Consider the following 26,497-nt stretch of genomic DNA (forward strand, 5'->3'; position numbering starts at 1 on the left):
AGGCAGGTCTTCGCACCTGTCTGCCTGACTTACGCCATTCCGCTTGATCCTGTTCAAACCTGGGTTCAGATGGACTGCTTGCTGGATCAAACAGGAAAGTTGAACCGGTGTCAAGGTTAGGGCTCTCCTCTGGTGCTCCCAGGGTGATGGAGTCCTCAGCCTCGTTGTTACTGCCATGGCTCCCGGGGCTTGCTGAACCTGCCTGGTTGCTGCTTCTTGGCGAAGTGTTTGACTGTCCAGTCTCAGCTGCAGCTGGTGAGAGTTGCCAACCATGGTGCGGTGATCTCAGTGTTAGCTCGGAATAAGAAGGTGTTGGTTCTAAATCTGAGTTCACTGCTTCCCCTCCCCCCCCAGTGTCAAAGTTAGGGTCAGGGTTGGAAAATGTGGTTAGTCTGGAGCGCAGTTGGTCAATATGGCATTTCCATGGTCTGCCATCAGTGGTGAGTAGATGGTAGGAGCGGGGGCCCGTAACTTGAGTTACCTGGGCGGGAATCCAAAGGGGATCCCCAGAAAATTTTTTTGCGAAAACAAGGTCTCCTACCTTGAAAACACGGTGCTTGCTGCTGGAACCCAGGGGCTTTTCCGGGGTGTAGGCAGGGTGCAAACGATCTAGAGGCGATCTGAGTTTCCTGGCCATTAGGAGTTCAGCTGGGCTCTTGTTGGTCATGCTGTTTGGTGTGATGTGTTGTAGGAGCAGCATTCTAGTGACTTTGTCGTGGATGTTGCCTTGATCCATTTTCTGCAGGGTTTTCTTTGTAAACTGAACCATTCGTTCAGCCCTACCATTCGCCGCAGGATGAGCCGGCGATGTGAGTGCGTGTCGGATGCCCCGTTCCACTAAATACTGTTCAAAGGCTAAGGCAGTAAATTGGGGCCCATTGTCAGAGACCAGGACATCTGGTAACCCGTGTGTGGTGAAGAGTCTGTTCAGTTTTTTAATGACTGCCTCAGTAGTGGTTGCTTTCATCTTATTGACCTCAAGCCAGTTTGAGTAGGCATCAACAGTTACTAAGAAGGTGTGGCCTCTCGTAGGTCCCGCAAAGTCAATATGAATGCAAGACCAAGGACCCCTGGGTGTTTCCCATTCTGTTGGTGGGGCTTTAGGTGGCGCTGAGTGGTTCTCCTGGCATTTGTTACAAGAGGCGACCCAGGTTTCGATTTGTTTATCTATACCTGGCCACCAGGCATAACTACTTGCCAGCGCTTTCATACGTACGATGCCTGGGTGTCCATCATGTAGCATTTGCAAGACCCTTTTTTGTAACTTAGTTGGTACAACAACTCGGTCTCCCCACAAAACGCACCCTTTTTGTGAAAAAAGTTCTGTTTGTCTGTTTTTAAACGGCTTAAACATTTCCTTAGTGTCGTAATCTGGCCATCCCCTCTCCACCCAGCCAAGAACTCGTGCCAAACAAGAGTCTCTTTTGGTTTCAAAAGCGATGTCTTGAGCCGTTAGTGGAGGTGAATACATTGTCTCTATTTGCAGTACGGGGAGTGTGGGAGCTGGGTCTTCCTGTGGCTCGGGTAGCGGTGAGCGGCTCAAGGCATCTGCGTGGGGAATAGATTTCCCCAGGCGGTACTTTAATTGATAGTCGTAGGCGGCGAGAAATTCCGACCATTGCGTCATTCTGGGGGGGAGAATGTGTGGAGTAGGTTTGTCTCCCTCCAGGATCCCAAATCGTGGCTTATGATCCGTTATAATAGAAAATGGTCTCCCATAAACATATTCATGAAATCGTTTTATTGCAGAGACAATTGCAAGGGCTTCCTTATCTAATTGGCTATAGTTTCTTTCTGTTTTTGATAGAGTTCATGAAAAAAATGCAATTGGTGCTTCTGAGCCATTTGGTAGGACGTGGCTCAGGATGGCCCCTACCCCAAATGGTGAGGCGTCACACGTGACAGTCAAAGGTAGTGTCTCGTTATACTGAATTAGTACTGCCTTTGAGGTAAGGAGGTCTTTTACTTGCTGGAAGGCGTGTTCCTCCCGACGTCCCCAATTCCAGGATGCCCTTTTATCGAGTAGTCTATGGAGGGGCTCAGCAACAGTCGCCTTCTGGGGTAGGAAGATTTTATAAAAGTTAATAAGTCCCAGGAAGGCTTGGAGGTCGGTTTTGTTTTTGGGTCTTGGGGCGTTTTTGATATCTGCCAATTTTTTTTCTGTGGGGTGGATTCCTTGCTTGTCAAGGAGGTAGCCAAGAAACTCCACCCCTTCTGTGCAAAGCTGGCACTTTTCCTTCTTAACCTTGAGGCCAGCGTTTTTGAACCTCTGTAGGACTGTTCTGAGACGTTTTTCTAATTGGTTTTTTGTGGGTGCTGCTATTAATACGCCATCAAAATAGGGCACGACCCCTTTTATCCCTTGTAATAGTCTCTCCATCAGGCTTTGAAAGATGCCTGGGGCTACGCTTACACCAAACTGGAGCCTGTTGCATTAGAATGCACCACGATGTGTGACTATAGTTTGGGCTTCTGCAGTCTCGGGATCAACTGGCAGCTGTTGATACGCTTGGGCCAGATCTAATTTTGTGAATATTTTGCCACCCCCAAGTGAATGCAGGAGATGCTGAAAAACTGGCACTGGGTAGGCGCTCTGCTGTAGCGCGTGATTGAGGGTGGCCCCTTGTAGTCAACCGCAGATTCTTATGGACCCGTCAGGTTTTATGGGGGTGACCATTGGTGTCTCCCATCGGGCGTGGTCAATAGGTTCTAACACGCCTTGCACGATTAATTTGTCCAGTTGCTCGTCAATTTTGGCTTTAAGAGCAAAGGGAACTCGTCGTGGCTTTAGACGAATGGGTGCTATGTCGGGGCGAAGTTTAAATGAAATGGGGGACCCCTTGTACTTGCCTAGGCTTTCTTTGAACACTTCTCGGAAGTCGTGGACGAGGGCCGCCTCCCAGTCATTGTCTTCAGTGTGATGGATGCCAGCCATTCCGATTCCTAATGGCGCGAACCACTGAAGACCCAATAGACTTGGCCGGTCTCGGTCTACGACGGTGAGTGGTAGAGTTGCCTTATGTCCCTTGAACGAGACCTGCACATGGCGGGTACCTGCGACTGGAATCTGGTTGCCTTGATAGTCTTTTAGTATGAGTCTCTGACTGCTGAGGTCTTGGTGTCGGATGTTGGGGATTAGCTGCTCGAGTGTTCTCCAGGATACCATGGATAGCGATGACCCAGAGTCGACTTCCACGTTGCACGGTTTGTTTTCAATCATGACCTCTACTCAGATCTTTTTAGCGTCAAGTGATGAAGCGTGGCCAATGATGATGGTTTGATGAGCCTCCTCTCGTCTGGGGGCATCGTTAAACCTTCGGGGTCTGCTGTACCGGTTCCACTGGTTGCTAGGGCGGTCCCTCTGCATGGTGGCATTGCCATCGTTTCTCTTTGGGCTGCTCCCTCTCCGTCTGGGGCTGGAATTTCTCTTGTTTCTGCATACCTTCGTGATGTGTCCCCGTTTCTCGCAAAAATGGCATATGGCATCTAAGAATCTGCATTCGGATCGGGGGTGGTTTCCCCCACATCCGGCGCATTGGTAGTTGGACTTGCGACCCCGCTGGTCCCATTGCTCATGTTCTGACCGGAGCCTGTGGACTTCTTCTTCCTCGCTGTCTGAGGATGACTCGACGTCTTCATGATGGGTGGTTGATGTGTACTTGTCTGAAGGTTTCCCAGCATCGTTGGTGGGTTGGTGGTTGGTCCCGCTGGTTCGACGCATTCGTGCTGCCGATTTACGAGTGGCTTCAGCTGCTGTGGCGTCTGCTATGGCATCTACAAGCGAGATGTCCCCCTTGGCCATGATCTTGCTCCTGACGGTGGGGTCTCTGAGGCCAAGGACGATGCGATCTCTCATGGCTTCTTCGAGGTTGGCGAAGCCACACAAACCACCCAGGTTCCTCAGGTCTGCCACAAAATCCCCAACGCTCTCACCTTCACGTTGGTCCCTCTGGTAGAACTCATGCCTGCGAATGAGAGTTGGCATGGCTGGGGCATAATGGTTGCGCAGAATGGGAGCAAGGGTGTCCCAATCCATGGTTTTAACTTCAGCTGGCTTGGCTAAGGCTTTAGCCATCTTAAAAACGGCTGGTCCACAATGGGTTAGAAAAACAGCTCGTTTCTTGCTGGGCGTGGCATCTTTGAGGTTGTTGGACTCCAGGAACATTTGAAATCTGTCCATGTATGAGTCCCAATCTTCGCTAGCTGGATCGAATGGTGCGAGTGGTATAGCGCTGCTGGCCATGTTGCCATCGTTGCGCTCTGTCAGCCACGTGCTCCTTCGGCTAGCTCAATTTCAATAGCTTTCGTTGCCTCCGCATCCCATCCTCGTTGCCAGTGTTATATCTGGGAGGACGGTTCAAGAATGGAGGCAAGACTCAGATAGTAACTAAAGCTCTTTATTTGTGACTTCAGATCTGAGCAACGAACCCCAGCCGCAGCAGCCCCTTATATAGGGCTGGCTGCAGCTAGGCAGCCAAAGAAGGCGATTTGAGTTTGCCGCTCTTGGCAGGGCCAATCGCGGCAGCCCGTTTACTGGCCAATCGCATCAGTCTATGGCAACCAATCACGATCGGCTTTCAGCGGGCCAATCAGATTTGCAGGTTACGAGCCTGCTAGTCCGGAACAGTTTTCACTTTGGGGGTGGCATGTTGGAATTCTTTCTGTTACATTTTTTTATTTGTCAGAGTTAATTCCTTCCACAGAATTTCTAATACTAAGAAGAAATTGGACACCCACTTCCGTTTGGATTCTGAATTTCAGTTTAGTGAAATAGAGTCTTCAACAGCATGTGTTAATGGCTAGGAAGAGGATTCAGAAACTGATTCTTTATGAGAGACTTGAAATCTCTGTTTTACAACTGAATATATAATAGCTGGAATATGTGTAATATATTGCTGCTGATTTGTCTAATATGATTTCAGTGCTTTCCGATAAATCAACCAGATTTGAACTGTAGAAAACTAGACAACCACTACAATATTGAACATATTCTTGCTGCTATTTATTTATTGTCCATATTTTTATGGTCCAGTTTTTATAGCAAACAAATCTTGCTTGGCTTCTCCATATTATGTTTGAACTGAGGTCCATATTCATTCTTTTCCTAATAACAAAGACTGAGAACAAAGACTGGTTTATACTTCTATAGCTTTTAGAGAGTAAGAGGTCAAAGATCTGGTCTAGAATTCATGCTGAGCAATCATGGATAAAGTGTCCCTAATTTGTTTAATGCTCAGTGTTCTTGTTTAGTGTAGTATCTCAATCAGATTAATCTGTGATAAGATATCATTTTTCTTGAGTTTCTCTGTCTCATTTAGCTGCTACTTGAAGAGAGAAATTCATGGAAATGAAGAAAATCAACCGGTATGAATTCTTTTAGAATGGATATATTTGGGATATTAATACCTGCTGAATACTTGTTATGCAGAGGTTTAAAATATACATTTATTGCAAGTTGTACTTGCGGAATATATAAAGAAATGTTAAGATAGAAGATCAACAGTGGAAAAAGTTACACTACCTACTCACAAAATATATTGAACCAAGAAAGAGAAATAAACCAATATATCGTTTATTATACAATATGTGGAAGAACCAGAAAGACTAATCCTAGTGAATAAAAGAAATTCCATAGGGTTATTGACTTATGGACAACCAAGAAGTAGAAGGAACAGGGTAAATGAACCAATTGCCAAAAGAGAATAAAGGTATTAAAAACATATCCTACATGTGATTATTGCTTTCAGGGTTGGCCACAATGAGATCATTGGAGTCTGTCGTGTGGCAAACAATGCTGAGGGACTAGGCCGAGACCACTGGAATGAAATGTTGGCTTATCCACGTAAACCAATTGCACATTGGCATCCCCTCGTAGAAGTGAAGAAATCTTTTAAGGAGGTACGTAAATATTTATAATTTTCTTCAATACATGTCCAATAGATATTCTAGAAGCAGAGAAACAATCTGCAACTTCTAAAGCCTTTCCTTTATTAAGGAGCTCAAGACACAAGAGAGGAATATCTTATCATATGGTAAGCAAACATTTGACTGTACATGATTTTTTACTAAATAAACTATTGCAAACAGAAACAGGGGCAAGATGAGTAATCCAGCTGCAATTAATACTTAAAGATTGCTTTTTCATAGATGGATATGACATGCTAAAACACATGGGATAAACTAAAAAGAAGTGGAAGTTCATTGCAAATGAGTCATTTGATAATAAAAAAGGCACTAAAATAGAAAATATATTTTGCAGATTTGTAAAAGATATACAGTTCAATATTTAATGGCAGAGCTTTAATTCTTCTTCTTCAATGCAGTAAAATCTTGATGTTACAGTCCATGCAGACAGAATGACTATTTAATCCAAATTTCATTCACATCAATTTCTGTCATCCTGTCCACCAGTTTATAATATTAATCCATTAAATGGGTGTAAAATCTAAATTTTAAAAATTAAAATGTTTTAGAATGTCTGTTAGATCAAGGTCCATTAAACTGAGGGGTCATTCCTTTTTATACCCAACAAAACGTATTTTGAGGAAAAGAACTTCTGGACAGAATTAGCCCTATGCTCTTGACTTAGGTAATTAGGTAATCCAAAATTTAGTTTGAGAAGGCTCAAGAACTTTAGGGAAGAAATTGCTTGCCAATTCAGTGAGAATTGGTTTAGGCAACCTATTCAAGCAGGAAGGACTTTTTTAAAAAACTTGTCCCTATCAGACAATCAGCAACTTTATGAAATTATCAAGTCATTTTATTACCTTAAAAAACTTATTACCTTAAAAAGCTTCGAACATACTGTATCTGCTCTATGATCCTTTTCCAACATCTAGTTCAAAGCAGTTCCTTATAACAAAGAATTTAGAAAAAGTATGCCTCAATATAATATCATGCTAAATATATATCATATCAGCAATACAGAATTAAACATTTAATAAACAGTAAGTGCACATAATGTTTACTCCAATATAACAGCATAATACTAAATATAAAAAATAAATAGCCTTAAGTTACAAGGCAAACTGATATGCATGGTAATGTAGTAAGTGGAGAGTATCCTTTGGCTGCTTACAAAAGAAGCTTTGTGTTTGGAAGCAATCTCCGTTTATATAAATCATCTTAAAATTCAGGAAACAAATTTGGAGGCCTTTCCCATCCCTCCCTCCCCCTTGTCTAGTTCCCCATTTCTTCCTGTCATCTGTGAATCTGAGGCTGTTGAAGATCCAACAAGGATAAGAAGCTATTGTACTTCTAAAACAAGCACTTCAAATGCATGTATGTGATGTATCCCACCATTATAGTTAGACCCCCCACAAAATGTTGTTCTTTTCTTTTAAAAGTAGATCAAGCAAGGCAAAAAATTTGATGTGAATATTTTCTGAAGGAGAGGTTGGGATCTTCACTGAAGCAGAAACTCATTTAAACAAGATCTAGTTTGCTCATTAAATCGAATACATAAAAAGTTGAATTACCTTGCTGCCCCAGGGAACCAAAGATATTTTCCAGATTCAAATTAAAAAAAATCTTGGCTTCCATGGGCTTTTGTTTTCTTTTATTGAAGTCCAGTTCTGTAGACTAGAAACAACATTTCCAAAATTGCAGCTGCTGTTCATTGCAATTTCCAAAACAATATACTATAGCCATTTGTTATGAAAAATTTCCCTTCCTCCTTCTGTTCACCTTCTACGACATAGTGTCCTAAAAGTATAATATTTGTAATCCAACACATCCAAAGAACCCCAAACTAAAGATTAGGGAAAACTGAAGAATTAAATTTAGAGGCCAGAGAAGGAGTTGAATAGATTAGAAAGAGGAGTTCCTTTGATTTCTTTTTCTTTTTTCTTCCTTACTTTATTGATTTGTGTTAGCTTTTACCTTCATATTTAAAAGTTTTAATTATATGTTTCTGTACGTGCATATGTACATTTTTGTAGTATATATAAAATTATCAATCAGAATAGAGCTGGAAGGGACCTTGGAGGACTTCTCACTCAACCCCTTGCTCAAGCAAGAGACCCTATTCCATTTCAGATCAGGTGGTTTGTCCAGTCTTTTCTTAAAAACCTCCAGTGATGAAGCACCCACAACTTCTGAGGGCAAGCTGTTGCAAAGTATCTCCTTAATTCCAGGTTGCTTCTCTCCTTGATCGGTTTCCATCCATTCCTTCTTGTCTTGCTTTCTGGTGCTTTGGAAAATAATTTGACCAGCTCTTCTTTGTGGTAGCCCCTCAAATACTGTAATACTGCTATCACATCACCCCTAACCCTTCTTTTCTCATACTCAATTCCTGCAACCATTCTTCATTTGTCTTTGTCTCCAGGTCTTTAACCATCTTAGTTGCTCTTCTTTGCACTTTTTCCAAAATCTCAACGTCTTTTTTGTAATGTAGTGATCAAAACTGAATGCAGTATTCCAGGTGTGGCCTTACTAAGGATTTATAAAGCATTATAATACTTCATGTGATTTTGATTTTATGCCTTTGTTTATACAACCAAGGATTGCATTAGTTGCTGGCTCATGTTTAAGTGATCATCCACTAAGACTCCAAGGTCCCTCTCACAATCGCTGTTTTTGAGTCAGGTTTCACCCAACCTTTGGTTTTTCCTGCCTAGGTGTAAAACCCTGCTTTCTCCACATTGAATTTCACGTTGTTGGATAGGGCCCATTGTTCAAGTCTTTCAAGAGCTTTTGGATCCTGAGCTTGTCTTCTGGAATGTTGGCTATTCCTGCTAGTTTAGTGTCATCTGAAAATTTGATGAGGTCCCCTTCTATTCCTTCATTGAAGTCATTTATGAAGATATTGAAGAGTACTGGGCCTAAAACAGAACCTTGAGGTGCCCCACTGCTTACTTCCCTCCAAGTAGAAGGAGTACCATTAGGACATACTCATTGAGTATGGTTTGTCAGCCAGTTACAAATCCATCTGATTGTGATGCTGTGTATCTCACATTTTTCTACATTATCAAGAAGTAGGTTGTGCTCTACTTTGCTGAGTGCCTTCCTAAAGTCTAAGTATACTATGTCTACAGCATTTCACTGGTCTACTAATTTAGTAATTTTGCTGATAATGAAATAAGATTGGCTTGGCATGATCTAGTTTTAAACAAACCCATGCTGGCTACTAATTCTCATCCATGAGAAGTGAAACATCTTCATGGAAAGACAAGAAAGTCCAGTTGCCTCTTGAAAAAGCACCTTTGGGACAACCATGACCTAGATGACTGAGAATCTCCAAAAGCAATCTATCCTAACTTCTCTTGGAAGGGATCAGATTTTATATTTTTTTCCACATACTAAAGATCAGGCACATTGTATGCTGCTCAATTTCTCCTGTGCTTGCTCTAAAGCTTGTGGTGCTCCACTCTGGTTTGGTACTTGAAAAAGGAAGCTTCCATCTTTTGGTCTCCAACTAAAACGCTTCCAGTGGCAATGTTTTCTCTGGAAAGGAGGTTGAGAACTGATCTTTCTAGAAGTACTAGAAAGGTCAGTTCTTTGTCCTCGTCTTCCTCCCACCCCATCAGTGATACTATGGGCTTCAGTTTATATAAATGCAAATTTCTGTTTTGGAAAAAAATGCATAATTGCACCTATAATATTTTATATTGAGTGCTCATCTGATAAAATGATTGCCCCCACATTATTTAAAGAGGCTCAGGAATAATTGTAACCTAAAATTGAGTGCTGACTCTCTTGAAATATCCATAAATTGTAACATGATAATACCTGACAAGTTCCTGTGCAGCAATATTAAATGCCATGTACAATATTAGGCAAAAAGTAAAGGTTCCCCTCGCACATATGTGTTAGTCGTTTCCGGCTCTAGGGGGCATTACTCATCTCTGTTACAAAGTTGAAGAGCCAGCACTGTCTGAAGATGTCTCTGTGGTCATGTGGCCAGCATGACTAAACGCCAAAGGCGCATAAATGCTGTTACCTTCCCACCAAAGTGGTCCCTATTTTTCTACTTGCATTTTTACATGCTTTTGAACTGCTAGGTTGGCAAAAGCTGGGACAAGTAACAGGAGTTCACTCTGTTACGCAGTGCTAGGGATTCAAACCACTGAACTGCCAAACTTTCTGATTGACAAGCTCAGCATTTTAGCCACTGAGCCACCACGACCCTTATGTACATTATTCAAACAATGCATTTTAAATTACATTCATAAAATATTTTATGCATGCCTAAAATGTGTTTATCATGTGCCAGAAGTAAGAACTAATTGAGGCTCTAGTCTATTACATGATGAAAATTCTTTCTTTTACTGTGTTTTTTCAAAGATAAATCCTCCCAAGCATAACCAAGTTTACTCTCAAGTAAAAACACATATGATTGCTGCCATTGATCTGCTAGCAAGAAGGATGCACATTCTAGCAGTATAAAACATCTAAAAATCATTAACCAGATAAAGCTTTGATCATACCTAAGGAATGGATTCAATATTTTCCTTTGTTTTTATGTTTTCCTTTATCCTTTGATCCGTTAGAATTTTCCCTGAATATTGGGGAAATAAATTTACAAAGTCTTTCTTTTCTTCTATAGCACCTTCTATCATCAGTTGTAATTTTTAAAAGATTACTCAACTCTTCACTACAGAATTTGGTCTCCATTAAAATCATTAGAAAGAATGGAATGGTTAAAATGAATAAATAAATCTAAGACTGAATTCTAAACAATTAACTTAACTGGTCAAATTTATCCTTTTTTTTAGTTTGAAGATAAGAAATAGAAGTGACTATCTGGTTAGCTAGACTATTAAAAAGGATAGTTGTAGGACAGAATTTACAGCCGTCACATAGCAAATTGGGGCTCAAAATTCCACATTAAAAAATACAGGACTTTCTTGCCCTCATTGAGATGTAAGCTTTCATGGGTGCTAATTACTAACACAAGACACTACCTTTAGATTTAAGTACAACTTGTACTCCTTTGATCTCCTTCTGCTAAGAAAAATTCTGAGCAATATGCAGGGTTGAGAAGCATTCATGAATAAATAAATGAATAAAAATCCCAAACTACCAAACCAAACATAACACAATATGCTGTTCCTTTGTGGATGTGAAAAATGTGAACCAGATATAACAACTGAGATCCAGCCTGCAAGCCTTTATGTTGTTGAAAACACTACTTCACAATTTTAATCTGGTACATGTTAGGTTGTCGTTTTGCTTAGCATTTGCCTTGCATGGTTACAGGGTTGGCTTCTTATTGCACTACTCTCTCCTAGTTCTTCCAGTATAACACAGAGGTCTCCAAACTTGGCAACTTTAAGACTTGTGGACTTCAACTCCCAGAATTTTCCAGCCAGACATGCTGGCTGGAGAATTCTGGGAGCTGAAGTCCACAAGTCTTAAAGTTGCCAAGTTTGGAGACCCCTGCATTGGCTTCAGTTGGCTTGTCACAAAACCTGATCAAGTGAAGCTGGTTTCTGGTATCTAAGGAGAGTTAGGAAACCTGGCTCTGCTCACATCTAATCTAGTTCCTTAACCCTTACACCATGTTGGCTCTCTGGTATATATTGGATTAAGAGGAGTACATCAAATTATACTAGTAAGAGTTTATTTCCATTATCTCTTTTTTCTCGTGTTACATATGAACCGTAGCAGAAAGAAAGAAAATCCTCAAGATTGAAATTGCTCATGTATAGTATTTCATTTGTTCTCTTATTGTTATAACTAGTCAGCATTCAAAAAAGATATTTATACTTGCTTTTGATTAAAGTTTCATGGGGTTTTTTTGCTCTTACAATTGCATAGGATGTGAGCCAAAAAAAATGTGGAGGGGAGTTAGCCTGGGAAAAAGTAACAGCTGGATTGTAGTGGCATGACTATGAATTTCATTAGAATTATGGTAGCAGTCTTTAGTCATCATCCTTCTCTAAGCTGGTACCTTCTGGTGCATGGTAGCTGTAATTCTCAAAATGTCCACTAACATGGCTAAAGAAATTTTAGAAGTTATACTTCTAACATATTTGCAAGGTACCAGATAAGGAAGTCTATAATGAGTATGATGTAACCCAAACAAGCTGAAACAACACCTTAGTACTACTAATCAGTAATACTCTATTGAAATCTGCAAATGAACCTTTATGTATTTCTGCCAACAGCAAAGTCCAGTAACTGGGATGAATGTCCCCAAGGCAGTGATGCCTGTAGCAGAATCGTCCCATTCCCTTTCTACTATGATGCTGCCTTCTTCCAAATATTCCAAGGTATCAGACTAGGGTCATTTTTTACATAAAAGATCTATTTAAAAGTATAATAACAATTTCAAAAAAAAATGAAACAAAGGGGATAGCAAAGATTTCTGTAGAAAGAGCTTGGCTAAGTCTGACATTGCCATAGGATATCATCAATTCAACACTATAAAACATTTACAATTTAATAAGGCAATTTTAAACTTTTGGGACCATGACACTGATTTACTTTTTTAAAACAACATCAAGTACTTAATGAGGGGGGTTGGACTAGAAGACCTCCAAGATCCCTTCCAACTCTGTTATTCTGTTACTCTATTATGATAACCTAGGTACTTGATCAGAAGTAATTTTATTTCTTTTAAAAGAACAATGAAAACATCTAAAGAAAGAAATCATCATACATGGAATCAATCTCAAACTGTTCTAAACAAAAACAGCTGACAATTACTTCTTAGATTAAAAAAATGTTTAGTCTATAAGTTGATGGTTTGTATAAGAGAAATTCATTTTATTAACAGAAGATCAATATGAAACTAATTTTGTACGCTGCACAGGTTCAGGTCATCTTCTCTGTTAACCTCTCTCATTCTTGAAATGAAAGACATTGAAGGAGAGAAAACTGTATCTCTTTCTTGTATCTGTATCTTATAACTGTATCTTGTGGTATAGTGACTTGAATGTTGAATTAGGATTGGGGACAGATCAGAGGTGGTATTCAGCAGTTTCTGACCAGTTCTGGAGAATTGGTAGTGGAAATTTTGAGTAGTTCAGAGAACTGGCAAATACCATCTCTGACTGGAGATTTTACAGTATCCTTCCCCCGCCACACCCACCAAGCCACGTGCAAAGAACCAGTAGTAAAAAAAATTGAATCCTACCACTGGGACAGATGGCTTGAAATTCTCATTCGTTCATAAAGATACCCATGAACATGATTTTATATTGGGGCTTCTCTCTCAGTTTGGCTCTCCTCACAAGATGCATGTGAAGGTGAAATGCTGAAGGAAAACCAAATTCACCTCCTTTTTTGGATGAAAGATAAGATATACAATATGCAATCATGTTTATATGGCCATAAATCCACCCTAGTACATTCATATTCTACATTGTTAATATAGAATTGTACAAATATATCTCTTATATGCAGGGGTCCCCAATCTCTGGGTTATTGGGCCATGGCTTATTTGTAACCAAGTCATGTGAGCAGCGGGCTGGCATGCACACATGTGCACTCAACTTGTGTGAGAAGCAGGCTGATGCACACATGCATGGGTGCAGGCAACTAAACTTGTGAAAGTTGAGCTGCATGTGCATGCACATGAGTGCCAACCACTGCTTGTGAATCAAGCTCTATGATGGCCTGCCATTCATGCTGCCAGGTTCTCCTTTTCCTCCCCCAGCCAGGCTGCCAAGCCACAAAGGCTGTCTTAATAGACATTTATTTATTTGTTTGTTTGTTTGTTTGTTTGTTTGTTTCTCCTTGGTAGATAAGTAAAGTCCTTGGATTTTTCTTTAATATTTTTTCTTGACTACATAAAATATAAGACTATGATTATGTCAAACTTTGGGTGTTGATCTATAGAAAGCATTCGAAAGATTTAGGAAATGGAAATATCTGAGCCCTACATTGGAGGAAGCACAACAGTATTCAATCTTTGTGGTTAAGTCATCTTGCTAGAAACCAGGAAACTGTGAGTTCTAGTTCTGTCTTAGGCAAGGAAGACAGCTGGTTGATTTTGGGCTAGGCACACTCTCTCAGCTCAACCTATCTTACACGGCTGTTGTCACAGGAAAAAAATAAGAGGAGGAGGAGGGCTTTAGGTTACTTATAAAGTAATAAACAAGAGATAAAATCTAATAAAGTAAGTGTCTAGAACAATAAAAAATGAGGTCATATATTATCATGGCATTATTATGAAAATCATATCATTTGCGTGAGTGATACAAATTACATAATTTCTGTGATGATGCAATGACATGTCACTTGTCATCCTTGCCTCTTCCTAATGCCCGTGTACATTGTTTCCCCACAGATCTGTAAATAAAATTATCTCAATGTAACGCATAGTAAATAGTCATAAGCTTTCTTGTTTTTCAATCCAAACTGTCCAGTTCAGCTTGTGTCTAATTAATACTAAATTGCTATTATAATTATTATCATTGTTACATACTACTGAAACTTGTGTTTATCTTTTTGTACCCTCAACTTAGCCCAAACAATACATTATACCGCAATAACTTTTTAATTAGAGTACCTAAAATCTGCTGAGGTAGAGGATGTGTAAAAATCTGGGACCCATTACTTCTGTGGAATTAAAATTACCACAATGTTCAGTCCAGTTTTATTTGCAAAGCTGTGTCTGTCATGTGATCCTGATTTCAGATGCTCCTTGCTAGCTTCCCACAAGCAAAGTCAGTGGGAAAGTTGTAATTATGACCCCAATGGGTCATAATTTTCCAATTATTATTATGGAGCCTCCAGATTCAGAGGAGTGTGTACATCTTATAGTTTGCAAAAAGTATCTAGAGTGGAATATATATGTTTTCTTAAGTTTTTGCTGGTACTTACATGTATGTTATTCAGCTTTGTTTGGGTATTTTCCCATGTCATTATAGTTGTGCTTTTAAAGTTGTAGCAATGTTTCGGCAGAATCTCATCTGCCATCATCAGGCTTCTGTATTGTGTTCGTCTGTGAGTCAGACTTTCACAGCCGTTTCAGTTTTAAATTTGGTGCTAGCCTCGTACTGTGTTAGAATGGTTTTTTTTTTCTTTCTTCCATAAGAAGTACAACAGACAAAATCAGTAAGATATTAGACAGGCATCATATCAAGACTGCCTTCAAAACAGACAGAAATTAGCAGCCATCCTAAGAAACCCCAAAGATAAAACTGACCTAGAAAACCAAGGCATATATGAAGTCCCCTCCGCATCATGCCCTGCCACATATATCAGACAGACCAATAGAAGAATAAGTACCCGCCTTGATGAACACAAAAATGCAGTAAAAAAGCTGGAACACACTTCCTCACTAGTACAACACATGAAAGCCACAGATCATAGCATTGACTTCAGTGGCACCAAAACCCTAGCCACTATAGAAAACCCCAGCCACAAAATTATCAGAGAAGCCATAGAGATTGAAAAACAACCTGAAAGCATGAATAGAAGAGATGACTCCACCAGATTGTCAATTATCTGGAAGCCTGTACTCACAAACAAAAAATTTTCCACACCACAAGCCAAACAAACACCGGGGCACAAACAGACCCCCCCGCCAGCTCAAACACACCCCAGCCAGCCACCCAGATGGAACCTAGCTTCCTAATAAACTATAGCCGGCCATTCACCCAAAGCCAAGCATGCTAAAAGCCCCCAATACACGAAACACTATGTTGCCAGCTAATCAAGACAAAAAAAAAAAAACACTACAAAACAGACAGAAGATATTAGAAACACCAATCAAGCAGAACACAGCAAACTCCAAGACCAATAAACACAGACCAAAATTCCCAACCAATCAGGATGAAGAAAAAACCATTCTGGCACAGCAGTAGGCTAGCACCAAATTTAAAACTGAAACGGCTGTGAAAGCCTGACACACAGACAAAACCAATACATAAGTCTGATGATGGCAGATGAGATTCTGCTGAAACGTCGCTACAACTTTAAAAGCACAACTATAAGGACGTGGGAAAATACCCGAACAAAGCTGAATACCACACACACACACACACACACACACACAACATTAAACAAAATATAAATTTGTAACTATTAGGCAAAAATAGAAATAATTAACACAAAATAACAAATGCAAAACACCAACGGAAAAAAATCATATCCCCAAATCGCATCATAAATGCTTGCCTTTTTAGAAGGCTGTCAGTGATGAGAACAGTCTAGAAGGAAGCCCTTCCAAGTGCCATGATTGAAAAGTTGAGAAACTTGCATAACATTTACTTGAAACTGCTTTATATAACTGTAAAACAGATTGCCAGTAATGTACTGTATAACTGAACATGCCTGTAAGTATGCTTATGCCATACCATGCTATTTACTTCCACAGTTGATCTCATTGTACACATGTTGTACTCTGACAATAAAGGTAATAATAATAATAATCTGATTTTCAATTTCAACAATTACCTTATGTCTAGAAAATGGAGCATATTAAATTGTATTATCTAAAAATTAGATAATTTAAAATCAAATTTAGATTTGATATAGGTCATTATTTTTTTAAAAAAAATATTGCCACATCAGTATAGTAAAATGACAAATAACTCAATGGCAAACTGAGGGCAAACATCTTCTGAATAATATAATGAAACTTGTTGAAGTGCACTGAAATGTCATGATGTATCTAATGATCATAGTTTGCTTTTAAAAAGTACAGTTATGTTGGTAATCTGTCCCAATTTGTATCACTCTTAGCAATCTGTATAACGAATCAGCAACACTATTCCGGAGTAGTTCCAGAATTAAGTTTTAACCAAGCCATGTATAACAATTGCTGGATCAAATAAATTCAGCAATAATCACATCTGGTGTGGCAGATATATTTAAACAAGCATATCTTGGTTATTGCCGCTATTTGAGAATCTAAAATCAGTTGAGGGTCAGGAAGTATTCCGAGACTCTGGTTCTGGTCTATTAGGGAGAGCATAATTTCATTGAAAAGACATGGAATATCACAATAAAAGTTTGGGTCCCTCTTTATGAAGAGCATCTCCAACTTGTCTAGTTTTAATTTCATCATGTCTACTTTTAGCCTGTTATCAAATTTAGATAATCTTTGAAATATTTACTTACTTGAAGTTGAATGGTAAGAATCAGTAAAGATAGTTGTCATCAGTATATTACCAGAAGTTCTACTCAAAAGCCTTGGATGGCTCCCCAGTGGTTTCATATAGATGTTGACCAGCATGACAAACATGATGGCTTAATCAGAAAAGGTATATTTGTTACTTCCAGGTCAACTGAAGGTTCCTTTAATAGTGTTCTCCAAAAGTGGATAAACATTTTACCCTCAATTAAGCAATTATTTCCTTTAATCATGGGTTTTTTTCTGACTGATTTAATTAACCAGGAGAGGCAAAGGTTGAACAGGTATTTCTCCAGGCAATGCTAGAAACTTTAGAAGAAACACCTGCTATACCTTGTATTTCAAGCCATACGAATAAAGGGCTTCTGGAAATGGGGTCCCAATACATGCAGAGATACCAGCTTAGATAACTGTGAAATGACAGAAACTCTCTCTCTCTCTCTCTCTCTCTCTGTGTGTGTGTGTGTGTGTGTGTGTGTAATTTAATTTTCAAATTAATTTTTAAAATTAAGTGAAGCCTTTTAATCTTTTGTAATTATATTGTCTCCTATTGTATTACACTGTAAAAACTTAAATAAAATTAGTTTTAACACTAATATAGCAATTATTGCCAAAGTTTCCATAGATATTTCAATTATATTATCATGCTTTTGTGCAGGAGCAGACTTACTTATTATTCATATATTATGGATTGAGAAGGGACTGAGGCTCAAAGACTTAAGATTTATCATAAAGGTTAAACTAAAATATGAAACAAAGCAGCATTTATGAGCTTAGCCATGGGAATTTAATTTCTGAATTATGGATTTCTCTATTATGGATAGAAATAATAATAATAATAATAATAATAATAATAATAATAATAATAATAATAATAATAATAATAATATTTGTAGGCAAATTGAGGCCTTCCCTGTTTCATTTTAATTCTTTGCCAATTTGTCAACTGTTTTTAGCACAAATCTCATCTTTACTAATGCTACATTCCTCTCATTTAACTGCACTCTTTCCTGCCAAGTAATCTTAGTTTTCTGAGATTCATCCATCATTTTGCTTTCCCTTGCATAGAATTCAGTTGTCCATCTTCTTTCCCTTCCCCTCCTTTCTAATACCCTTTTCCTAATATATTTGCAGAGTATTTGTTGATAAGGTCTCTGTGGGACCTTGTTCTGTCTTATTAATATGCATTGATTTCTCTACATTGGCTTTGTTTTGCCCTTCCTTCTCTTATCATTAAAGTCCCCTCTTTCTCTGCTTATGTCCTTTCTGTTTGCTCACTCCCTCAGTTCGTCCTCTTTTTTCCACTTTGTTTAGAAGACTTTTAAAAAGTATGTTTGGTTTTCTTGTTTTTTCAATATGATGACCTTCTATTATATGAAAGTCTTTGGTAATTTCAAGCTTTTTTATATATGTTGTTTCAACCCTTTGACCATGTTAGCTCAGGATTATGAGTGATGACATCAATGTTTGTAAAGAGCACAAAATTGGGTAAAGAATAGGGATAAGGTAGGGTAGGGTAGGGTAGGGTAGGGTAGGGTAGGATAGGTCACATAGACAAGACAAGATGATACAAAATAAAGCAAGACAAGGTGAGGCAAAGTGCTATGAGATGAGGGGAGGGGAGGGAAAGAGGGGATAACATTTATTGTCATTTTTCTGTATATACAATGAAATTCCAATGCTGCTCTCAAAAAAAAAAATGCCCTGCACCAAACAATGTCACCATCCCAAAGATAGCAATAATGTAATACCAGCAGAAGCAACCAAAAGTGTCAATTTATGCAAAATGACAGCAAAACTTACATACATGCATGCAGAATAATACAGAAGAATAGAAAGAATAGTTTAATATATCCCCCTTTTGCATGTACAGACACCATCTTATTCCATCATCTTTCTCTATACATTTGTCTCGGTAACAGAAAACCCGTGGATAAGAATTTCTACTGTTTTTTTCAATTATAAACATTAAATTTGAGGGAAATGATACATAACAGTAAATTAATTAATAAATTAAATAAATTGTGTTAGGCATGCTCACTAGCAAATTGAATTTTTTCCTTGATTGCTTAAATTCAATTTGTTATCTGGTATAAACCTTATCTTTCTTAGAGCCTGTATCAATAATCTCTATCATATGATTCAATTGGATATCTATGAATCTTTCCCTATTTCTTTACTAAATCCCCCTCCAGAGACATTATCTTCTTAATTCCATCTATAGTTTTCAGAAGCTGTATTTTTTAATAATGAGGAGCTGGGCAAGAAACATAACTCCCATTGGTCTACATCATGTCTTTCTCCCATTTTACACATTCTATTGTAATTTTTAAATTCAGCAAAGTGTAGACATTACTGATGTATTCTCATAGTGCAAAAAAAAGTAAAAGTAAAAAAAAAATCCCAGAAATGATCATCTCCATTTAGGAAAGCAATATATTTTAAATCCAGACAATCATCCCCAGTGTAGAACATTTAAACCAGTTGTTCTTTTTTTTAATGTTTCTCTACCTATTTATTGGTTTCACTATAAGCATGTTTAAAAGCTCTGGATCCAGTCCAAACTTAGTTTTCAGTGTGTACCCTCCTCCAGGTGTTCAAGCAATATTAATGGAGATTGCCACTGGGTCCATGGAAAGAAATACATGAATGTAATTGGGTCCTCTCTTAAATTTAAACTAATGAGACTACCCACTTATGCAGGGGTTTAAGTGGTGTCTAAACACAAATAGAACTAAATTAATTGGTGAACTGCTTATGATGGTATTAAAAAAATCAGCTGCCTTTTTTCTTTCCACAGTGGCATGGCCGTGCAGCCAGCTTTGATAGTCAAGGTTCCTGCCCCTCTCCCAAACCACCTTCAACACCATGATCCGTCAAGTGGTGAATATTGGGCCTCAACCAAATTATTTTTGTTTTGTTCTGATATTTTCTCCATGGGTCTTGAATTCTGATTCAACCTATTGCTGAGTAACAGAAGAATGGGGATCAGACATTCCTTGTTTCCACAGTGAAAAAAAAAGACACCAAGCCCTTTTACAGTGGTGTTTGTCTTAGTTATTTCTATCTCTCAAGGTGATGTACTTTGTGTTTTTCACTTTTTGGATATGGCTGCTAAGAAGAAAAGAAAAAAGAAAAGGCGTAGGCCAGAACTCTGGCCTGTAAAATACCCTGTAAAATAGTTATTTGTGTGTATGTAAAAGGACAAATAATAGAGAGCTGTTGCACTTCTGCATATCAGCATGAAGATTTAAAAGAAACAGCAGAATGAAAAATGAGAAAGCCTTGATTAGGCTCCTTGCGACATGTGAACACCCTTTTGTTATTGTGATCAGTAAGACATTACAGCTTTTCTTATTCATGCTGTGATGTTCATGGAATCTGTGAAATACAGCCCAGCCTGTCCTTCTGTTATATTTTAAAGAGTTGCTAATTCCTCAGGGAGAAATGATCCATTTTTCGGTAGTTGTGTTCTTGAAAGAGCCTTTTGCATGAATTCAGCTGCTTAAGGTCTTGTGAACTCCTCTGGCAGTTCTGCACTGATTACAGGTTTGTGAACTTTTTTTTAAATTATTTCTCTTTTATACATCGATTTGCCATTTCTCTTCTCCCCACCCCCTCCCCCCAGGTAAAAATTGTTATATTTAGGTAGACATTTTTCCATTGTGATTTAGTTCAGGTTTCATCAGGAAGCAAATACATTGAATTAAACTAGTTTGCCATAATTATTTTCAAAATTAACTTCTTTAAATTTGGAAGCTCAAACAGGGCAAACCTCTTTCACACTCCTCTGTCCTGCAAAAATGAAAGATTACACATTTTTATGCCAATGTTTTCACAATAATTATTTCCGATACAGCTCTATTTCCTTTTCTTTGTTAAATCACAAGGTTGTCACATGGCATTTATCTTCATATGATTTTGAGGGTGCTAATAATGGCATGCTGGCGCTGTATGTAATCTTACTCTCATTTGCCCACCATTGCTCAAAATAATTTTCCATTTCTGCCTCTCTTGCCTGTGCTTATAGCCAGTGTGTAATATTTAAATCCAGCAATCAAACAAGCTATACTAGATTAACATGGGTCTTTCTGAGAATTTATCATTATCGTTTCTCTCCTATACTTTTTTTAAACATTCTTTTTAATTTCTCCAGGGACATGAAAAACCCTTAATCCACAGCCAAACAGCATGCTCATAGTAAACTTTTGCTGCAAATTTTGGCAAGTATTCCCCGCCCCCCATGCAAATACCAAAAGTAAGTTGATATTAACTCTACTTCAGCTCAAGCCTTGCACATTCATTATCTTCAACATCTGCTATGTCTTATGTACCTACTTCTATGCTGTTGCCAAACAACTGAAAGGTGGCAGTCATAGTAGCAAGACTGCTGATATGTGGTTACTACAATACCAGCATTATCAATAACTGTATGTAACATTGCTCAGCGATGAAAACTTAAAGTTGGCACTGCTGAATGATGAAGCTTGCACAGTTTTGGCATGAATAGAGCTCTGCTAATCCAACTATGGAACCAATACTTTAAAAAGAAACATAATAGACAAATATTGATGGTCTCCGCTTAGAGCATTACCTTTCCAAAGCTTTCATTGCATGAAATCTACATGTCTTTTGGGGATTGATATTTAAGCACAATGAGCAGTAGGAAAACTTGAATACATCTGGTTTCACTGAACTAAACAAAACGATATTGTACTGTTACCCTTTTCACATCCTATTAATTTCAGTGGGAGCTGAGATGTCTCTAGCTTTCTCTAAATTTTTCTCCATCCAGCACATATAATCCATGCCTGGAAGCAAAGGTCTAAATAAGGATTATCATTCTGAATCCGATTCTCCAAAGGTCAAATATTGCTGCTAGGTTGAGGCTATATACATCTTGTGGCACATACATAATACCTCTTCTGTTCTGTGCACTGAGAAACAAATTAACAATGCTTACAGACTTAAAAACACTGGCCAATACGCCTTCAGTAGGCAAAGCCAATACCCAGAGGCCATCAGTTTAAGAGTTTCTGGATCAGAGAAACCAATTACAATGTATTAATGGTTACCCACAATGAGTTTTCATGAGAATTTTAAGAATGACTTAGTTTACAAAAATACCTCTGCTCAGCTTCTTTGGTTTTGTTAGGCTTTTTATCTACTTGACAGGGATATTATTGTGGTCTTTCAAGTGATATTTGAAATATTTTGCTTTTGGACTTGCAAGATTACCTGTAATGACAGAAATGTTCTCAAATCACTGTATATTAATGTTTCTCCCAGATATGTTCAGCCCAATTTTTTTAACAAACACTTTTAAAATTTAATCATAATCCTTATCTCTGCATTAATGTTCTGACTCACTGATCTGAATACTTTCCACACTTCTGTAAATAACTTTGAAGGGAAATTTTGTTCCGCTAAAGACCAATTTGTTCTAGCTCCTCACCACACCTTGTGTCTTAATTTCCTCTGTACGTGCCACATGCCACAGGAGCATCAGTCTAATAAAGTGACTTTTTTTGGAAACTCTTGTCTTGGGCATATTTTTGTGGAGGGGGGAGGTTTCAATTTCTTTTCTGCAATGAGAAAGGGAAACAGGTAATTAAACAGCATTGTGTCAACTGCCAAAAAAAAGACATTGAAACAAACTGAAAGGTACAGTCTAGTTTCTGTTAGGAAATACATTTTTTTTTTGCAATCTTACCTATGAGAAGTGAGTAATGGTTCTGAAAATAAGATATGTTCAAGTGCATAGTTGGAATACTTTATTATACTTGTCCTCAGTTGAGGGCCTTTAGATGTGGTGGTCATATTCCCAGCAAAGGTTTAATACACCTTCAGTGTAACAAAAGGAATCGGTTTCAAAAATCATGAGAATTTGAAACTTAAACTTTTTTAATTTATTTGCCACCTATCTCACTGTGGGGCTATTCTAAGCAGCTCAAAATAATAAAAAGGAAGAAAAATGAAAGGAATGCATACAGAACAGAAATAAAATAATAGAACAATAAAAGGAACACAATGAGAATAACCCAAATGTGTTTTTTCAAGAGGCAACTGAACTTTCCTGTTTTTCTTTGAAGATCTTTCACTTCTCATCCAAGAAGCTTCTTCAGCTCTGACTGGATGGTGGGGGATGGAGGGATTTATATTCCTTGCAGGGATATTTGCATTCTTTTAGAGAGTCATTGAGGCCACTTGGAGATTTGTCTGTGTCCTCAGGGTCACCTGTGTAAATGAAGGTGGAGCCTTCTTGGAACCGCTGAAAGGACTGTGTTGTGGAGCTGTGTTTTCCAAGGGGTGTTTTCTGCCCTGTGTCCCTTCATTGTTGAACAACTGGTGGAGGCTGTTGCTAATGAGTCTGTATTGTCTCTATCTCAAGCTGAAGCCCAAATGATTCCTGTAATCATCATTTTTCTAGAAATGCATCATTCTATGATGTTCATCTCAAAGTGCACAGCTAAATGTTTGTGGGGATTCTCAGTCATCCTGACATGACTGAGAATCACTATTGGATAGAGAAATGGCAAACAAAATTACAAATTTGAAATAATGTCACTCCTGATATTAGGAGACATGCTATGTAAAAACAAGTAAAATGAAATAGGAATTTTTTAAAAAAATCCTATGCCAAAATAACTAAGTAAAAAAAGGAAAAAATAGGGCCCCTTAGCTGTCTGACATTACCTTTGTTGACCAATAGACTTAAAAGTGCATAAACTCAGTGAATTCAATCTTGAATTTGGCAGCAGGGTTTGGCAATCCACTCAAAAGCATCAAATTTAGCCACATATTTACATTTTGTTAGCTAGAATAATTAATAATACACCTCCCTAGTTTTCTTACTTTCTTTGCAAAGGTTCACTTCAAATGTTTTCTGTACAATTGCTATTCTGTTTTAGCAATTTCCTTTATAAAATGCAAAAGCCACATGTACTGTATAAAGCTTGAGTTTTCCATTCTTTCACAGAAATGAACTTTGTCTCAGGAGCCAATTAAAAGAACCTCTCTCAGTTCTTATGGAGGTCAGTATCTTTTTTTTAGAAATTGCATGTGAAATGCAGACATTCATGTTCTTTCTTTTCTTTTTAGAGCTGATTTTAATAGTTATTTATGAAAATATCCATGCCCTGCCTCTTGTTTCATAGGTTCTTGGAATGACAGGAATTGGCTGATTTGATCTTGGCTCAGAAACTAGGTGAGCTTGGGCCTTACTAGCATTTGATTGGGAGACTACCACAGGATATCTGGGCTGTACATATCTGAATGAAACAACATTAAATCATTTGCATATTGTTGTCAAGGGAACTACATGGACACAATCATCAAGTGACAAGGAGTTGCAGCAAGTTTTACTTTCACAATAGTAATGGAAGTATATGCTAAAAGCCCACCCCGTCCCAAATCTTCAAGACATAAATTAAACAAACAACAAAATGAACTAATGAGATGAACATCTTTTTTTAAAAATGGAGAAAACAAGACTTCAAAGCTCTGTAAAACAATACTTTCAATGTCATGTTGCTGATATTTTTATTTATAAAAAGCTGGTGTCTTCAAAAAGTAAATTACTTTTAATTTAAAAATGAACAAAGTTTTAGGACCTGATGGCATCTCTGAAATATATTACAAGATCTCTCAAATAACTTTGATTAAATTGCTACCGTGGTAATGAATGAAATTCAACAACAATCAGGGACTTTTCATCATGGAAAGCTTTTATTTCTCAGATTTACAAGGAAGAAAATGATCCAATCTATCAAAGTGATAGAGCTTATTTGCTTATTGAATGTACTTCACAAACTTTTTATAACAAACTTGCAAAGAGAACAAGTGATTTTCTAGATAAATTAATTAATACATCCTGACAAAGTTTGATTTGTTCCAAAGAGATACATGAGAGACAATATCATATACAATGTGAATGTTGTGATAATATAAAGTAGAACAAGAGAAATGGACCTTTGTTAATGTAGAGAAAGGCTTTGATTATTTTGAATGGTCTTCCATACTTAAATCTCTGAAGAAAATAAGTTTTACATGAATACAGAGTATTTATAAATAATAAGAAGGTCTTCATGTGTTGATGATTTTTAATCACAAAAAACTGCCCCAATGAAAAGAACAAAAGAAATCTGTATCCTGCCTCATTCATTATTCATAATGGCATTGCAAAGAAGATATATCAAGAAATGAATTTTCAGGAATTGAATGCTGCTCAGTAACATAAACTAAAATTATATGCTGATGTTGGGTACTTATACTTATTGAGAACACTTTAGAATTGATGAGGGGATACATATACTAGCATGGTTTGACTCCATGATATTAGATCAATAAAACTCAAATGTTGACATAGCTTAACTGAAGAAGAAAAGCATCATTTGCACCAAATAATCAGTTTTATTTCACTACAAAAATGATAAAATCTGGTAATTTTCATGACAAATGTAAACATATTTAAATACAGTAATTATTCAAAGGTCTATAAAAATATGACAGATTTTTTTAAGACCAAGTTTAAGATTATTATCTTTTTTGGAAATAATTTTAGCTGACGACATGAATATTCTACTGAAGCTAAATGTTCCAAATGACTTTAACAAAAATTAAAAACAAGGTATTAAACAATAATAGAGACACGGAGAGCCATTTTGGTACAATGGTTAAAGCACCAGGTTAGAAAACAGGAAACCTTAAATTTTAGTCCTCCTCTGATTACAAAACCAGCTAAGCAACTTTAGGAGAGTCACTGTCTCTTAGCCCTAGAAGAGGGCTTCCAAAATACAGTGCCAAAAAAAATATCCAGAGTCTTAATCTATAAATCTAAAAAGATGTCTTATCGCTGGTATGTTGACTGCTAAAATGATTAGTTCATTCTCTAAACATAGTTGAAATGTAGTGCTTAGATTGTGTTTATTTTTCCATATTTGATAGTAATATTGTAAAGTTTTACAATGTTGGAAAATAATTTATATTGAATGAAATCATTGTAAAAGCTGACTTTCCTTCCCACTGATTTTTTATTGATTATATTATTGCTAAACTTGCCTTCCCGCAAAGTATATTGAGTAAGCCTGTTCATGATAACTGCTGCAAGGATACTCTACCCTTCCAACTAGAAAGTGTTCACACTTCATTCTGTAGAAAAATAGCTAATTAAGTTTTTGGAGTATCCAAAATAACTTCATATGTCAAAAGTATCTCTGACACAGAATTAAATTCAACTGGGAAACCAGTTTTGGATTAAAATTCAATGTATGGGATTTTAATCATATCTGATGTGACATTCAGATATCATATAATATCTGAAATATGGATTTATTTTAATGTAATTTTAATTGTTCAGATATGCATATGTTATTTAGATATTAAGAATGAATTATAGTTTTTAAAATGATATAGTATATTCAGTTGCTTAAAATTAATCAGTGAAATACTGAAAATATTAACTGATTT

The 26,497-nt window shown here is 37.6% G+C and overlaps 1 protein-coding gene across 4 annotated transcripts in view; it reads left to right on the forward strand.

Annotated features, from left to right (window-relative positions):
* Positions 1-26,042, forward strand: part of SYT6 (synaptotagmin 6) — a 153,190-nt gene extending 127,148 nt beyond the window's left edge. The window contains exons 6-10 of one of the 4 annotated variants that reach the window (XR_015742748.1): positions 5,748-5,898; positions 12,111-12,215; positions 19,830-20,578; positions 24,009-24,063; positions 24,187-26,042. Coding sequence is in view for 2 of the 4 variants with exons in the window: in XM_087929297.1 (XP_087785423.1) it covers positions 5,748-5,898; positions 12,111-12,215; positions 19,830-19,901 (328 nt within the window). In the remaining 2 variants the exon portion in view is untranslated. Of the gene's footprint in view, positions 1-5,747; positions 5,899-12,110; positions 12,216-19,829; positions 22,901-24,008; positions 24,064-24,186 lie in introns of those variants that run through there. The other 3 variants (XR_015742749.1, XM_087929298.1, XM_087929297.1) reach the window with 3 other exon arrangements.
* Positions 26,043-26,497: the final 455 nt, after the last annotated feature.

The sequence above is a fragment of the Pseudonaja textilis genome, chromosome 3, assembly GCF_049901715.1.
Source record: "Pseudonaja textilis isolate UNSWEBS1 chromosome 3, rPseTex1.2, whole genome shotgun sequence".
NCBI lineage: Eukaryota > Metazoa > Chordata > Lepidosauria > Squamata > Elapidae > Pseudonaja > Pseudonaja textilis.